The 18,817-nt window shown below is 39.5% G+C and overlaps 1 protein-coding gene across 2 annotated transcripts in view; it reads left to right on the forward strand.

Moving 5' to 3' along the window:
* Positions 1-3,565: 3,565 nt before the first annotated feature.
* LOC105828262 (rho GTPase-activating protein 20) overlaps positions 3,566-18,817 on the forward strand; it is a 188,367-nt gene continuing 173,115 nt past the window's right edge. Inside the window, exon 1 of one of the 2 annotated variants that reach the window (XM_036286305.1) lies at positions 3,566-4,546. In XM_036286305.1, the coding sequence (XP_036142198.1) occupies positions 4,355-4,546 (192 nt within the window). In that variant the 5' untranslated portion in view covers positions 3,566-4,354. The remainder of the gene's footprint in view (positions 4,547-18,817) is intronic. The other variant, XM_036286304.1, reaches the window with a different exon arrangement.

Genomic DNA, 18,817 nt, shown 5'->3' on the forward strand with positions numbered 1-18,817 from the left:
GAAGTGCTACTTAGTCGTCGTGCGAGCACACAAAATTCTCGAAACGATCAATTTGTCTCCGCGTTCGTTGTATCTCGGCGCGTAATTTTTATTCAAACGGTTTTCCTCGGCCTGCGTTTCCACAAAGTTACGTGATGTCACGCCACTTTCGTGCCATGTTAATTGATTTTCGTTCTGGACAAAGTTTTCGTGTGCGCGTATTTGCTCGAGAAGGGTACGCATTCACGTATTTTTTTTAATGTGACGGTCGCGCCAAGTGAAATTCTCGCACGCGGTTTATGTTTTACTCGTGTTTGATATGTGTGATATATTATCTGTAATATCGAGAGTGCCGAATAAAGTATCGGGCGATCGTTATTAATGTGCAGTTCGATTCGAACTAGCAGGATGATGTCAGCAGAAAGCGGCATCCATGGAGCGACTCGATCGGTATTAAATATATTATTTTTTCAAGTGATACATTTCTTTACCTGCTTTTGCGTTTGAGTTTAGGAATAATATTTATCACATTTTCAGAATCAAAACTGAAAAAGGAATGCAGCAGTAGCAGCAGCAACAGCAGTAGCAGCATCAACAGCAGGAGCAGCGACAGCGATCGGTGAGTGAATTTTTATCAAATCAATTAATTGAATTTATATCGTATATGTGGTATTGCACTTTTATAGAACATGATTATGCACATTTGCATAAAACAGATTTAAAATATGAATGCATGTAATTGTAAAATTTACGGGTATAGCGTGAAACAGAACCAAATAAACGTGGACATAGCATAGAAGAGACCCATAAAGTCATGCACATTACCTACGGGATTTATAGATAATATTTGATTACGTAGTTCAATGTGCACATTCTGTGCACATAGAGGCGCTGATGGATGAAAATACCTTAAAACGACGCGATGACTCCTCTCTGCTAGCAATTAAAACTTGTCGAAGCTAACATGGATTAATAGTTGTTTAATAACTCTTTTCAATAGCGTGTTAGATCGAAGTTACCCTAAGCTATTTTTAATTTCTTTGATAGTTTTCTATTATATATGATTTTTTTCGATAATAATTCGCAGATTATAATAATAAAGGGAAAAAAGAAACGTGTCAAATAGAATCGCCAAAAATTTCTCATCGGCAGGAATAATTTATTTGGTGATGACTCTTCAATAGAAACGGAATGCCTTATGTGACAATAGTTGTGCATAAAATGTGAAAAAAATGATGATAATTGAAATTGTAAAGAAATCAGTTTTGAAAGGAAGAATATATCAGAGATACACACAAAACACACACACACACACATTCTCCATCAAAAGTGGCAAGATATCAGAAACTTAAATGCATCTTTCTAATTCTCTCTTGTAGAAATTTCCAGAGGAGTTTTGATTTACTCTCGACACGTATAATTCTCGTACTCATCAGAAACGTGGTTAGGTTAGGTTAGGTTAGGTCATCTGGAAATGATCGATATTAAATTTTTGTAAATTAATGTTCTCCCGCGTTTCTACAGAGTAGAGTTCGTTTAGCATCTTCGACAAGGCCTTGCAAGGCCGCGTACTTTTCACTGACGTATGATGAGAGAAGAAATCGTAGAAACGGCGAGGGATCAAGGGTGAAAGGTGCGAATGTCGCTTCCGCCAAGTTTCAATTTGTGTACAAACGCACGCGAGAATTCGGACTTCATTTCGCGTTGAATAGCTACTTACTCGGCGAAAGGAAAAACGTAGATTAACCAACGTCGATTTCACCAACCTTTCTCAAGACAAGTAGCAGCCGCTGAACCCTCTTGAACGCAATTCTTCCCTGTGTTACCCATCAGCCTATTGACCACTATCGAATTGCAAATTTCTAATCTTGATAAGCAATTGAAAGGCAATTTTACAGTCTACAGGTTGTCAATTCAGTATGTTAAAGCTTGAACGGAGTAAACGAAATCAGGTTTACGTGTATCTAAGAATTTGATACGTTTTTGCAGAAAAGAAGAAAAAGAGTTGTTTTTGCTGTGCTCGAATTTCAATAATGATGATTATATTAATTTATTATGTAGCAACGATTAAATCAAAATGGGAAATGTAACGTAATTACTTTTAAGAAAAGAAATCAATTCTATATATAAGTTTGTCGCGAAAGGATCACCCCGATCGTTCTGACAATTATATTACTTACATCTATAATTTATTTTTTATAATAATAATAATACAGGTATAATTAAATACAGCAATGTTAATTATTATTACTAAATTTTATTGTGACATAAAATCGATTATATACACATGTATCAAAAGTTGTTATTATCGAATGACCACAACGATTATATATTCGACATGAGCGAATATATAATGAATATTTAGATACGGAACACGCGTTCCGAATACGCTTCGATAACGAAGGGCATTTGCGATGCCGTGAGCACGTCTGTATCTATCGTCTACGAGCCTCGTCGACGGATATCGAACGCCGAGTAACATGGCGACGGTTATGCAACTGATCGGGACGTACGTGCGACGCGATCGGCGTAGAAATGCGCTTTCTAATATAAGTCTTCGTTATTTATAGGCGGGGAAGGAAACACGCGGCGACGCCACGCGTCGTTAGGACACTCCCGTCTCCCGTCAACGGCGCGGATATAAATCGATCGTGCCGCGATTTATCGTCGCGACGCGCGCCTTCTGCGGCTTCCGATTACGCGTCCGACAAGTTCTCGTGGGAAACAATGGCTTTCGCTTGAAGAAACACCGGATGTCGCGATGCACCTCGTCTATTCAATAAAAGCGTAAAAGCGCAGCGAAGTTAATTGCTCTCGTGACTGACTCGCGCGCGGCAAGCGTTTCGCCGAGGCTGTTCCTCGTTAAACAAAAATCGATTCGTCTCAACCATTCTTGTCGTAACATAAGGATACATTTTAGAATTTCTAGGGGAGAGAGAGAGAGAGAGAGAGAGAGAGAGAGAGAGAGAGAGAGAGAGAGAGAGAGAGAGAAACAGGGGAAAATAAGCAGGATTTTTATTGGAAAGTGAAATCAACGTGAGCTTAATATTTCCCATAAGTTTTTCGCATTGTGTTCCTTAGGGAAAGTTTAGTTTCATTTATTTGTAAACTGATGGATTTCAGAAATGTGGTTCCGTTTTACTTGCACTTTTCACAGTCAGAGTCAGACGAACTAAGAAAATAAAGAATCACGGTTTGTTTCTTTTATCCGTCCAGAGGGACAGGGACCGAAGAATATCGGAGCGAAAATTGCAAGCAAACGAAACCCTCGATCGATCCTAACCTAATGAAACACATGAAAGATTAGTGTTGCGCAATTTCGTTGGCGCTCGGAAACGTTATGAAGTTGTCTGCAGTATTGAGCGCACGAAGCAGCAGAAGTAGCCAGAGTAACCTCGTCGCGCGCAGTGATTTAAGGTCGCGGAAATCGCGAGTACGCATCGCGTTACATCATCGGTCTCGGACGGCCGCCGGGTGTCGACGCTAAATCTCCAGCGGGGACACGTTTTGTTTACCAACGGCGCGCGGCTGCAGCAGCTCGCATACGCATCGACGACGCGACGCAACGAAGATCGGCGGGAAGGGGAGGGGAGGGGAGAGGCGCGCCGCGCCGCGCCGCGCGGCGTGACGACGGTTAGTTAGTGGTGGCCGGCGGACCGCGTGGTAGGAGTCTGCCGCGATTCAATTTCAGTCGAAGCGCGTCAGGCAGACCGAGCGAGCGAGCGATCGCCAGCGAGAACGAGGCGGCGGCCGATCTCCTTTCCGCGCCTCGATTTTCGAATCCTCGACGGGGAGAAGGAGAGAGAGAAAGAGAGAGAGAGAGAAAAACAAGCGGTCGCCCGCATGTCGCGCGTGCCCGCAGGTGCATGAACGTAGCTGCGCTCCTCGTCGTCCTTCTCTCCTCCTCTCCCTTCCCCGGTCAGTCTGCTCGCAGCGAGGGAGACTTGTGTGCGTGAGCGTGTACCTCCAGCGGTGGCTCCAGCATCCCCACAGTCGGTTTTTACGTCGCACGCGCACGTCGGTTCGTTCGCGTCGCGAGATTCGTAGTAATTCCAACGGAGATTCTCCTGATTCACGGAACGGTTGATTTTGAAACCGGCGAAAAATGTAAATGGCGGCGAAAACGTTGAAGTTCTTTCGTCGGCTGGCGACGCGGACGAACGACGACGAGTGAGATTGGGAAACCTCGTTCCCGTCGCGAAGCCTGGAGCTGGCTCGAGATGAGAACTTTGACGATGACGCACGGGCGACGTTTATTCGAATAATTACGTGACTGTCAACACAGCGCGTGTACGTATGTACGTGTTGTTACCAACATGAGCAACGAGAGCGGCTGGTAGGAGGAAGGACGAGAAAGGATCCTGTGTGATCGAGAATGGAATTCGGTGGCTACAAGGGCACCGGACCCCGCGTCAGGCTGCGCCGACGCGCGGAATTGGGCAGACGGCTCACCAGGAGGCTGTCTCTCGTCGCGAAAATGCCGGCTGCGATTCTCAGCAGGGCGAACCCGCCGGAGCCCAGACCGGTCGAGATCACGGCGATTGCACCTGACAAGACGCAGCTCACGGTGAGTAAAGTGCTCCTTCGATATCGTCCGTGTCCCCCCCCCCCGGCTCCTCTCCTCCTCCTCCTCTCCCCATCGCGATAATCCAGCGCTTTCAGAACCTTAAATCTCGACTCGACGTATAAATTACAAGTTGTCTGGTGAATTTTTATGTAAAAGAATTTTTCACGAGGGTCAGAACACATTTCTTTCCAGCTATGTTTACAAAGTGACAAGGAAATCTTCGACCGCTTCGACCGTGCGTTTTTTTCCTCGTCGAGGTACTGTGAAAGTACTTCCGATACGATTACGAACCATAAAAATCGATCTGGTTATCGCGTCGTTGTCACGGTTTTACACTCGGTGCTCGCCGTTGACATTGCGAAGGAATAGACAGGCGTAAATTCGAGTCGGGAAGCCGGGCTGCGAATTCCAAGGTAGAAATCGAAACGAAGCGCGTCGCGGACAACAAGTCGAGCGCGCAAGTGCTACACATTTGCACGTGCGCGAGAGTAAGAGGTGTTACCTTCGGTATTTAATGTTCTCACCGCAGGGAAATTTGCGTCTCGTTTCCCGTATCTCGTCTCGCGGTCCGCTGATTCGTACCGCTTTCGCGCGCACATTGTCAAATGTATCATTTTTTGCCGAGCTGGCATCCCACTTTCAAAGTCGCGTTGATGCATTTGACACAATTGCGTTTCGGAGACAAAAGAAATATGTGTCGATGGTTGAATACTTTGCTTAAGAAGGAGGCCGCAAAAAGCGAGAGTCAATTGTTATTTTGCGCAATGAATGTCGCATGAAAATTCTGACGTTCTAGCACAGGTTAGCGATATTAATTCGAATTATTAGTTTTATTTGTTGTTTATTCGTTGTTACAAAGTTGCCAAAGAAAAACAACGTTCCGCTGAAAGAAGATCAAGTAAGCTTGCCAGGTACAAATACAACTTGCATATTTTGTTAGGGCAATTAATTCAAACAATACCTCAGTATCAAATTTAAAGGAGCGATAATTTTTTAATAGTTTATTCTTATAATTTTGCAGGCTATTTTTTGTTTAAAGTATTTTTACGAACAATAAATTGGCTGTTTTAAGAGCAATAAAATAGCAACGAATTCTCATGATTATCAAGTTTAATTTTGTTATTATAATATGTATTGTTCTCCTAACTTAATCTTCTTTCAGCGAAACATTGCTTTTTAAAAAAAATTTACAGAGCAACAAATTGTTTTCTTTGGCAATCTTTTAGCGACAAATAAAAATATTAATTAGAATTGATTTTCGCGCTCAGTTCCGCTAACTTACAGACGTAAAATTCTGAAGGGAAGATGTAAGAAAACCGGAAAGAGAGAAAGAGAGACGTATTGAGATTTACGTCGGGATCGATTTACGTGTTTTCTCACGTAGTCTCTCCTCCGTGAATCGAGCGGAATTATTTCGCGTGACGCGGATAAAAGGAGCGGCGCGGATGCGTGCGAATTAATGCATGTAACGTCGTTTTCACACTTGCTCTTTCGCCGCGGCGCGCAGCGGTGCACGCGAGGAAGCGCGTTTTATCCGGGTGCCATCGCCAAGGAGGGAAAATAAATCTCCAGCCTGCCGATGCACGTAGCTTCCGATCTCGTGTGATCTCGCGGCGGTGAAGGAAGTGCCGGATACACACTCGATCGCTATGTACGGGCGGTAATATTGCGTCGCTCGTCGAACCACCGCGACTTTTCGCGCGTAATCGCTCGTAAGAAGGAAAGCACGATCGATGACCGGATGATGCTTTCTACCTCCGCAAAGTCACTCGTCTCTCTTTCTCTTTTCCTTTTTGTCCTTTTCTCTTCTCCGTTTCGCGATCCATCATTCTCGAGACTGGGTCGGCGAGTCAGCGTAGGTTGATATAAAACCGATTCGATTTTACGGCGCACATAAATGTATTGTATCGATAAGCGCGTCGATTATTCCAGTCGCGACTATGACTTTTTTTTCTTATGCGCGAACTCCTTCGGACTTGGTCTATTTTTGATCACGGAACGACTCACGTTTTAACTCTAAATATAATATAAAAATTTGAATATTTTGAATATATACAATTTCAAGGAATTTACTTAATTTGAAATTTAACTATTACGCCTATTTGCTTGTAGAGAGATTTTCGTGAAGAATTAATTTTTTATTTCGAAGAGAGAAGGTCGCGCTTGTGTGAAAATAATTACCGACGCAATATCAAATTGCGACGTGTACGTGCAATTGGAGCGCGAGCTAATTCAGATCGCCCGCAATAATTAGCACGTTTGGCGGTGCGGTCGTAATAAAAATAATCATAAGAGACGAGTTAACGGTATCAGCTATACGCCCGGGTACTTAAAGTAGATTGCTGTTTCGCAATTCACTTGTAACTCTAAGCGTACGGATAATTGCGCGACGCGGCTACGCGCCGACGCATTCGAGCAAAAGAGTAAAAGTCCGCGGTCGGTTAAAGTGCCGATATTCAACCGCAGAGGGTTAAAGGAGATTCCGCGCACGTGCGTCTGTGTGCGACACGAAACGCGGTAATCGCCAATATTATCGCTAATACCGTGGACCGTTGTGTGAGCCGTGACACGGGCTTTTAGCGAGATCTCTCGACGATCGCGTGATAAGTAGTACGCGTGATTTACGTTGTAATTACGCTTGATAATGTCTACGTCTGTCCGGGCTCTGCCCGCAGAAAATAATTCGTTACGATTCCTCCCCGTGTTTCCCTTATCGGCTAGAGATATCGTTAAGATTCTTCTACACCTCCGAATACGTATGTAATTGACTAATTAAAACTTTTCCATTCTCCGTTGATGGGAGAATTGTATCGAGTCTTGCAACGAATCCTGAATTGAAGTACGACAATTACTAATAGTTTAAAAAATATTTCTTACAGACAATTCTGTTGGATTTTGAAGAAACTTAACATATCGAATTTAACGTTAATTTAATGGCTTTTAGTCGGTATATCCAAGTTCCCACACCTCAATATAAAATACATTTCCTTGCGCAAGAATGTCAATCGAGACGAAATCTCGATTGCTTGATGTCCTTGATGGCAAGTTAAAACGTAAATCTCCGTCTAATGTTGCAGTTATGTGCGAAAGTATTTCAAATATCCTGAGATATTAGCTCGTAAAATGTAAGGGCGTTTGACGTTTCCGCCGTCACCTAATTAGCTGCACAGTTATATCGTGTTGTCCTGGTGATGGAAAAGCCATTACCGATGAATTATACGCCGTGTAAATGGTGTCGGGCGCATGTAATAAGATCTATAAGATAGATACCTCCTGATGTATCGTGGATTAAAATAATGCATCTAAAATGCACCTAGCAGATATTTATTTTTGAAATGAATCACACATATATAATATTACTTCTTATATAAATTTTTAAATTTTTATTCTGTGTATAATTTGTCTCCGGGAATAAATTATATTTATCTTTAATGAGTTTTCATAAATTTTTACGTGATGTAAATGTACTCTATAGACTGTATAAGAAGTTCGATATGTGCTTGAAACTTGTACAAATGCGGGTATTTTCTAATGCTACGTAAGGTCATATATCGGTCATAAATATTATAAAGGGAGAGAGAGAGAGAGAGAGAATATCATGTATCATTCGTAACATTTTTTCGGCTAATCGACACGCGAGGAATATGTAAAGGTTAATGACTCATCATCGACTAACGAACGCGAAATTCACTTTCGACTCTTGAAGAAAGCAGCGGTTGTTAATCATCTTTTCGTGATCATGTCATGCCAATTATGCCCCCAATTTTTTCACTGTCTAACTAAAGGTAGCTATTATCGGTAGGAAATCTTTATTTGCACATATTTTTAAAATCTCAATTAAATTTCTTAAAAAATATTGTTTTAGCAATGGAATCTTGAATGTAAATTTTTCTACGTGTTCAAATTTTTGAACGTTTTTGGATTTTAATTAAAACTATTAATTAAATTTGGAGAATAAAAACTCTTAAGTTCGCGATTTATGTTCTTATTGTATACACGTAACAATGAAAAACATTAGAGAAACTGTAAAATCATGCGGGTGATTCTCGCTCAGTGTAGTTACGTAAGTTATTGTGATAATAAAATTCTCATCTTCAATAGTTATGTTCCACAGTCACTCAGTGTTCCGTCCTAACTATTATGGGCATTCATAGGCGGGAAATTGAATACAATTCCGCCATCCTTTTTAGCAGTTAGAAAAGGTTAACAGGATGGTCGATTGCCTGAATGGAGAAAGTGATGCTTGTATGATATTGACGTTTACTGCGATTAAAACGTTCGAAGGTTGGTTGTTGGTTACATCGGTTATCTGACAAGTTCGATTCACGTTCATTACATACCTGTTTATTAGTCGGTACTACATATAGTCATATCTACATATGCGAGTAGGAAACGGCATGGTACAAGTATTTTCACTTTATTCGCGTCTAATATCGTATTATTTCGTTTGCGCTGACAAGTAAATTATGCCCGACGTAGTAAAGCTCTCCAGTTATTAGCTCTGAGGTTAGACGATTTACTTATGTACTGTTCGATCTCAAATAATATATACTGCTGAGAGAGAGTGTGAGAGAGAGAAGGGGAGGGGGGTCTAATGGCGGTATTAATATCATATCATTAAAGACGCGGTTAAATTATTATTTACGTAAAGCATTTCTCCTAGAGTATAATATTACTCTTTTTGATTATATTTTAAGTAATTTATGTAAATTGTGAAATAACGTAGTTGTGAGCGTTTGCTTGGATAAAAAGCTCGAATCTCATGTGCAAGTTCAATATGCATATTTAATAATTTATAATTTGACAAACTTTTATTCAATTAAATAGTATAATTAGTGTAAAAATATATTTTATAATTTTTTGTATAACTGTGTGTACAACTATAATTTGTTAATTGTAGGCGCTTACCTCTGAGCAAGACTTGAATAAGACTTAATTGTGGTTTAAGACTCATTCACTGATACGTAAATTATACGAGTGTTCGATAGTCTCTGATATGAATGGCCGGGAGAGGTAATTCGTAATGTGAACGGAAGAAAGCAATGCTCGAATTAGATCTCCATCCATGTTTATCAGCAGTATGATTAGGTCGCGCCATTATACTAGTTGTATTTACCTGTACTTTATTGAATCCCCCTTTCTCTTCCTCTCTCTTGGTTCACGAACCTATCTATCAATTACTACGTATACATCTCTGCGTTCCTGCGTATATTATTCTAGATCGATTCTCCTTATAGGCTGAGTCAATTGAACTCAGATAAAGAACATTGCTGAGCGAGGAACGATGTTGAGTCGCGATGATACATATTAATATCGTGTTTCTTGAAAAAAAAAGTGGTATATCATTACTGCTGATTTTATCAGCGAGTCAGTGAAATTGAGCAATTTCACGCGTCAGAAAATTTCATGCAAAACAATTTAATATTTTAGCTTCTTAACGTTCTTTTGATTCGTTTTTTAATTAACTTTTCAAAAATTATTTTTTTAACTAAATATTTTAATATTTTTTAAAAATTGAATTAAAATGTGCGTGTGATATTTTGTACAGTGATGAATAACGAATGTGTGAGATTTACACTATCTTTACTGCCAAATATCTTTTAGTACTCCTTCATCTTTCATCTGATTTACTATCAAAATTTGCATTCCATCATTAACACAAAACTCCTCTCTGTAAGAAATAGTATCTTTCCTTGAAGACTATGTTTGCCGAAAATATTATGACCAGCGTCATAATGCTCTCAGGATGCTATCTTTTTTTTCTGAGAGATGACATTGGAACAAGGACGCTGCTCATTATCTGCCAAAATTTTAGTCGTTCGCCCGCTTTACCGAGAGCGACCACAGGTTGAAATTTATTGCGGATGTCTTTCTGAAATATTAGTATAGTCGTTGATTGTGACAGCTAATAAAGGTGATCCTGTTTGGCCATTTTTCCAGAAAATTGTCCAAATTATTAGGAGGCAGAGAACGCTCAAGTTGCGGCTGTAAAATCAGTCACCGATTAGCGGTACTTTTTTTTCTGCCGGTCCTTCGGATCTTTGCGCACCGTATTCGTTTGTGTGCGTCGCGCGTGCTGCTAATGTCCCGTAATTACACACGCGGCGGCGATTCGAGAAATGTTCGTAAGTGGTTCGAGGAGTGCGAACGTGGCGGATAATGACGTACGATAAATTCCGATTTCGTCGAACGTCGCGCGCGCGCGACTTTAGATCTTAGAAATTTTTCGCGCTTCGCAATACTCGCGTGATATTTAATAATTTCGTTGCGCGGTCACGATTTTTAACGGGTTTTTAGGCAAGCGCATTTCGATATTTTTCATAATAATTTCGACAGAAAATGCAGGCTATCCCTAGAGACAATGTTTTTCCATGCGCCTGTATGTGCATCCTTGCAAAAAAGTGAAGCAAAATTTTCAGGAAGTAATTCACGGTTCTTAAGTTGGCGAAGCTTTCACTGCGCGGACTTACATCACGCTTGGTGAAGGTGTGTGACGAGCGATAACAGACCCAGTAAAATTACCTTAAATTGTTTTCGATCTGAAGTTTCAGATCGCGCCATTTTTTAAGAATGACGAGAATGTACTTCCATAAATAAGATAACAAATTTCATTCACTTAAATTTTAATACTCATGTAATTAATCTAATAGATATTTTAAATTTGAGATATTGTCACACTTCAAACTTTACTTTAACGTATAAAAAAAGGTATTAATGAAAGAAATTTTTTAATTATTTTCATTGTGTATATGTAACTAGTACTCACTTAAATCTTAATATTTAATTAATCTCCTAAATTATTCTTAATTGGTCTGTGCAATTATTGCTCTTAATTATTTAACAAAATGTCAAGTGTCAAACTGTTACATTAATAGTGTTAATCACAATACATCTCGATGTTCATTTGTCAGACAATTAACATTTATTTTAGCGACACGAAGTGAGTCGAGAACCAATTAACATCGTAGAGGCTTCCTTTCATGTCTTTTTAAGAGAGAAAAAAATTTTTTTAATCATAATAATTTTGTTTTGAGATACACGGTACGATAATTGTTACGTAACGCATACCTTTTCTCAAGTCAATGGTATCTTCGAGATAAAAGTTGGAAATTCTAAAAGCATAATCGTGGCGCCTTTCTGTCACGACGTTTCTCGGAACGTGCCATATATCGAGCACCAGACAGGCTCTTATCGAGTGCAATAAACCATGCTTTGAAATAATATTCATTACTCACTTCCTATTCGTCTGTTTCCAATTGGCACAATGGGACGTTTGATTCTCGAATGCTTTCCGCAATTGCGTGCCGCAGAGATTTTTATCTCTTTGTGAGAGTAGTTCTCCACGACAGCAGACATACACTAGGATAGTGTATGTTTACGTGTGCAACACGCTTACAAACGGAAGCACGTGCACGAGGCACTTTGCACTTTGCGTTCATCGCGAGCGACAGTTCTAATTTGATGATTGAGATTTTAGGAGTACTTGTCAATCGTAAAATTTAATTATTTTTTCTTCTAATGAACGCATAACGTCTAAAATAAAAAGTTTAAATAAGATTTTGTTATTCTTTAATAATTGTGATTTTTTTTAGTAAACTGTGTGGCAATTTTATCCGTAAAAGTAAAGTTAGCTTCAGTATTTTCTTAAAATAGAAGTTGGATTCTCTTTATGGGGACTGTGCTTACGCGAACGTTTCGATTATCGTATTCTGAAAAGTTACGTTTCCAAGATACGTCGCATTCGTCGTCGTGCAGAGAGCAGAGATCCATAGACAGGCAAGGATAAAAATGTTACGTAAAAGCCGCACGGGACTTGTTCGCCGCGTCTCCTCTCGATCGACAAACGGCAAATACGCCTATCGTTCTCTGTATACTTTTCCATCCTGAAGCTCTAATGGCGAGAGACGGCCGGCGCTCAATGCTAATTTGATTCCCGTGTAGTGCAATCACGATCCTGATTGCCGACGTTACGCACATCACGCGCATTCCTGTGTACGTACATCCCGCGTGCGCGTTCTCCATCTTGCACGATTAATTGTCCCTCGCCGTTTCCACGATCGATTATCCAATGCGGCGGTTGTCCGCTGGAGGAAGGAATGTAACATTGACGAGATCCACACTCGGCTCGAGCGTAATATGATAACGAGCGTCGTTCGCTCGGAAAACGCAAGCGTGATTAATCTTATGAATTTTGTCTCGCATCATTGATTTTGTCAGATTTGACGAGGAAAATTTGTTGGACATTCATCAAAATTTTAATCTAGTCATTTCTTTTTGCGTAAAACAATATAACATGGAGACGTTAATGCAGCATTAAGTTTCTTTCTCTCTTACATATATGCTTTTTATTACGTTGGTGTTTTATAAACAAATTGCGGATTCTTTAAAATATTTATGTAAAGAGAATATTCTTCAATGTTTTTTTTCCAATTATAAAAAAACGGTGCAGATTTTTGTTTATCATTTTACAGCCTGAAAAAGAACAGCTTCTGTGGCTGGAAAACGGAACTAGGTACCGTGCCATTTATCATAAAGCGATCACTCTTCTCGATAAGAAAACGAAGTAAGAAAAGTTCTTTTCGCTGTCTGCGCACGCGTACCGTTATTAGCAAGTTCGTTCATCGTAAATCATACAAGCGGGTGTAACTTACAATTTTTATTTCCGTTTGACAAATGCTGCGACAAATTGGAAACGGTACCTCACAAGTGAATTTTGCATTTGAAATTAAAGTCACAACCATCAAAAACTATCTTTTTGAAGGTTGAGATTTTTCCGTGAGCGAGAACAGAAGAGATTTGAACTATGTTTTGATAGACTTTTACGCCCGATATACGCCCATACAGATAAGGTTTCCATTGCAATCTTTCCAACACACATGTGCATTACACGTGAGTGCATTTGGCTATTTGTATTTGTGAACGCTTTCACGCTCCACGTGGCACGTATACGTCACAAATTCCGTCGTAAGAACTTTCGTTGTAAGAAATCTGTCGTTCATATGCTCAGAGTTGCTGCATGCATTTTACAAAAACATTCGAATCATTCATAAGGACAAACTTTGTACACGATTAAAAATTAAATCTTGGCACATAATTTATTAATATTACGTTTAACACTTTAAATTATCTTATTTTTTACTTGATTGACACTCTTACGTTAGTTTGCACAAATTCCGAAAAAAAATCTTGTGGATGTACTCGATAATTTTTTTTCGCGATAGAAAAGATTTAAGAATTAAGATTGCGCGTGTGATGAAAAAGGAATATCGACCAATCGAATCATCGAATGTCAAACGAGGCAGGGCTGGCGAGAATCGTAAGATCGCGGTTAGCTGTGCACCGTTGCGTAAGTCACCATACGTGGTGACTTAAATAATCGAGAAAAAGCAGGTGTGCTGGAGGTATTTATCGCAAGGCAGAATCACGCGAGACTATCTGGCCCTGCGTCAGGATTCCTCAGATACCAACGATGAATCGACGTGTCCGTTTAGTTCGCGAATTATTTATCCCTTCCTCATCTCTTTGCACCAACTGAAAATGGGAAGCTTTGCTCGATCGTAGAAATTCCCGTCGCCGGATTGGGATTCACCAGGAGAAAAAGATCTTAAGCCGTGTCCGTTAAGTCTCAGGAGAGAGCTATCAGAATACTTTTCATTCGTAAATAATTGCAAGAATTATTGAATAATACTGTTAAGAAACATTCTTCAGTATCTCACTCGAAGAGAAATAAAAGATAATTGATATCCTTATACGATCGCTGCTTGCTGGCGTATTATTGAATTACGCCCGTGTTATCTTCAATCGTAAAGACTTCGGCATACGTATTACTTCACGTAATGGAATTCGATAAATTTCCGGTGCGTGACGCACGCGAACGCACGTAAGTAACGAAATTTTTTTCCTTCGTGGAGTTCAACGGCCGAGTTGCGGTGCGTTTGAGAAAAAATTTGTTGCTTCTAGACGGTTTTCGCACTTTTGAACAATAACTTACGTACGAACACTTATGATTTACCGTGAGAGCTTTTTGCATCCCGCGTAGTATCGCTTTCGCGGGATCGTTAGGCGATGAAAATTAGCAGTCGTGAATAAAAACGTTGAAAAAAGAGGCCATGCGTTTTTCTGACTCGCGGGAGATGGTCAATAAATTGTGCATGGAATTATATTATATGTTGTATACGTTGGGAAAGAGTAGTCTCGAGAAGAAAGGAGAGGGGAGGAAAAAGAACGAAGCCTTGAAGTGTCGTTAGGAACTACGTGTCGTTCGTTGAGAGCGTTTACACGGCGGATCGGACGTCACATGAGAAAATGCAAGTGATATATACGTGAGACAACCGCCACGGCGACGCGGCGCATCGCTACATTGTCTCTCGGTGACAGGGAATGTCGCTTGATATAGGTACACGTAGAGGCGAATTCACCGCCTGTGTATTTCGCGTTGTATCCGCGATGTAGGTTCTGTTTAGCCCCGTGCATTAGCGATTTTGCAATACCGGTTATCGACGTTTGTATTTACGATTGTATTCTTTCCTGTCGCGGGTTCCCGTCAGAATTTTTTTGCACGCGAGTAAAATAAATCGACATTGATAATGTATTTCTCGTGATATCGTTACAGCGATTATGATTGCCGCGAAATCTTTGATTTTTAATATTCCTCGTAAATGTGAGTTTTTTTTTTTTAATTTCTTGAAGCCTTGAAACAACTAAAAATAATAGAATGTCTTGTTTTGCGCACGATCGTAAAACAGCCGTAGTTCCCTTTGAGCTTGTTAGAAAACAATTAAAATGTATGCCATCAAGATAGGGACAATGAATTAGCAGAGATAAATAACAAGCACATTTTGTAATTTAATGGTGTATAGACTTTTAGGTCAGGTATATAATGAAAAATGCTTTGTAGAGATATTCCCGTAATTACGTCTGTTTGTTACAATGTATACGAACGACTGTAATATTGCCGTGGTATATCGATTGTATTTTCTAAGTATTACCACCGATAGAGTCGTAAATTCCAAGCTAGCTTTTCTGTTTCTCTTATTATTCCGCGAGCATTCTGGTGGAATAATGTAGAATACTTTACAGTCAACGATCTATATGCACTACATGTTTCCTTTCCGCACCGCATTTGAAAGATTGTTTCGAAAATCTCTATCTGAATAATTTAAAATTAATAAAAGATTAAACTGATAATCAAATTGGTTTAGAATCAGTTAATAGTATTTAATTGACATATATTATATTTTCATACTGTATTTTTACGTTAGAGCTGATGTTTTATAAAAATCGTGTGCAGTATCCCGTTTATCCAATTTTATTATTTCACCCAAGCAATATATAAACTTTGACGGATTTTTTTACTACATAAAGATTGTCATGTAAATCATTATTTGCTTATCATCTAATACGCTTCGTTGTTGCAACGCACGATCCTACGAGCGCTAAAAATTCGCGCTGGCATCTCAAACTTCTGTTCGAGGGAGTAGATTCCCGGTATACTCGTTATTCGTCTTCACCGTGGTAGTTTAGCAGTGCATCCACGGCTGCATTCTGCACTCACGATGCATTAGCGATGTCGCAATACCGCCGACACACGTATATAGACCCGTCGCGTCGTTCCGCAATCTCCCGACAGCGAGAGAAAGAGAGAAGGAGAGAGGAGTTTAAATCTTGAAAGCGCATCTAAACTCTCACCGCGCGACACATTCGTATACGAGGCTGTTTCTTTTTGGATGCCCTACCCTATCACGGGCAGCGATGTCGATGTCCAATGCTTTATTCGCGCAAAGTTCTTTATCTCCGCTTCGGGAAAGTATTCCGCGTACCGCGTACCGCGTTCTGCACTCCTAGCGCATTCGTGATTTCGTAACCGACGACGTGCGCGTATCGTGTGTTTGCGCACTGCGACTGTTCCACGTGTAACATGACGATAGCGATAGACGGTTGAAAGACAACGCGGGAGAGAGTCAAGGTCCTCTCACGACCCGCCAGGGTAATCTTTGGAAAATTGTCTCTATTGCGAGAAAGAATATCAAGAATATGCCATAATGACATCATTACGCGAGGCATATACTATTTTATTTCGCGGATTGTCTCTATCTAATATAAAAGATAGCGTGTAATTTTATAATTATAAAACAACACGTGCGTGGCGTACAATTACGATTAATATAAGACAATACCTAATTTTGTGCATAGAAAGTAATTAAAAGGGGAAACTCTGTTCTAACATTACGACATATATTCTTTAACTTAATCTACGGTAATCATGAAAGGGAAAGGTGACGGATATACTTGAATAATAATAAAAATTTTTATGTTTAATAGAGAGAATCGTAGAATGTTAATTAAAGAATAAGTAAATATGTACGATATGTATTTCTGACTTGTACACACGTGCATACTTAGATTATGAATACTGATGATCCTCGCGAATTTGACCTCATTTGTAATCCCAACCGTAATCTTAGACGACTCTCTCTTTCTTTCGTCTGACAGAAGTATCAATGGAGATAATGGCACCACAGGCATACGTATTCATGCGCCGACACACGTGATAGATTCCGCCGCAAGATTGCCGCGCGTTCCTACATAAGAGACACAAGTGGATGCGTTGTGTCGTGCGTCTCTTTGCGTCTCGTGTGTTTAAAATCTTCCTCGAAATTGCGAGTTGCGAAAAGCAACAGATATAACGGCAACAAAATAATACCAATGAATAGAAATGACGTAAGCATAATCATCGCATTACACGTATTGCATCGTGTAATACGATGTAATAAAACAAATCATTTTCTTTATATAAATGGAGAATTTTCATGATTTTATTTTACTTAAAAAATAATTGCATAAATATTATTTATTTAGATACTTGTATCGAATTTTTTATCTGCGATGTGAGAATGTATCACTATTTAAATGATTCTGTAAATCAGAGGAGAAAGAGGAGAAAGAGAATGAGAGAGATTATGTTCACGAGTCGTTAAATCTTTGGAATTTTAATCTCAGGATTTAACAGCTACAGGTTCTTGGATTCTTTGACGTTCGGAGCTTCATTGATCCTTCTAATTCATTTGACACGAATTCTTCGATCTTTTAACTTCCATATTCAGAAAGATATTTAGATTTTTAAAAATACTAGAGTTTTTTTAAATTTTACAATTCTTAAATATTTGCACATTTTTTTCATTGCTATACTTTTAGAGAGGAATTCATTGAAACATAATTTGTTAGTATTATCTTGATTTTTTGAATATCTTACATTTTTAATAAACTTTTATGAAAAAAACGCAAACGACAGATAGTGTGTTAGTTCAGTTGATAACGTGTAAATAGAGTTTTTCATCGCGGTTCATTGACAAAATGACATACATTTTGGCACGCATACCTTGGCACACTTAGATAATGATTATTCGAGGAACTCTTGAAATCGCTAATAGAGGTATGGAGGTTCTTTCGGAATAACTCTGTTTAAAAAAACCTCATATACGTCGCTTGATGTGTCGATATATTATCCTTAAGATTACGTGTGTCTCATTAGGACCCGTACGCGATACGATCGTCTTTCATTCTCCTTCGTACTTTACTTCCTCGTCTGCAATGATACCGACAATGAGTTATCACGATCGTATTTTACTCGTGACGTTGTGTATTTGTGCACGCAATTAAAAGCAACTTTCCATCGCTCGCAGCACACATGCAATAACGCAAAAAGCATTCTAATATAATATATTTTGCAACCTGACTTCCAAACGATAATTTTACCAACTAACCTTGATACGTGCAAATTTTACAATGCATCGCCGTTCAAGAAGCAGCTGACGTAATTTACTTCAAAATGACAGCGTGAATTAGCCAAACTGTACATGCATGATTGTTTCAGCAGGATATATATGTCATTTGTGACATTAATTGAACAAGAAATACTAATTTTGATTAATGCATCAAAACGAGAAAACATTCGATTATTTATTAAGTAGAAAGGTGTAAGAAATTTTTGAAATATATAGTTCATATGTTGATACCAACAAAACAGAATTATTATCAATTTCGAAATTAACATCCAAGGATATTCCTCGATTGAAATCTGATGATCGTTTTTCTGCATTTATGGTGGATACCTGATAATTTCACGTTGCATGTCTAATTTATTCTTCGAGGCAATTACCACGGCGGCGCGGCAGACATTCGATCGCGGGTCTCGTGTAATCTTTTCTGTGAGTAAGCTCTCAAGGATTAACGCCTCAATCGTCAGCCGCGTTTTCCGATTTTACACATCGA

The sequence above is a fragment of the Monomorium pharaonis genome, chromosome 4 (genome assembly GCF_013373865.1).
Source record: "Monomorium pharaonis isolate MP-MQ-018 chromosome 4, ASM1337386v2, whole genome shotgun sequence".
In the NCBI taxonomy this organism is placed as follows: Eukaryota; Metazoa; Arthropoda; class Insecta; order Hymenoptera; family Formicidae; genus Monomorium; species Monomorium pharaonis.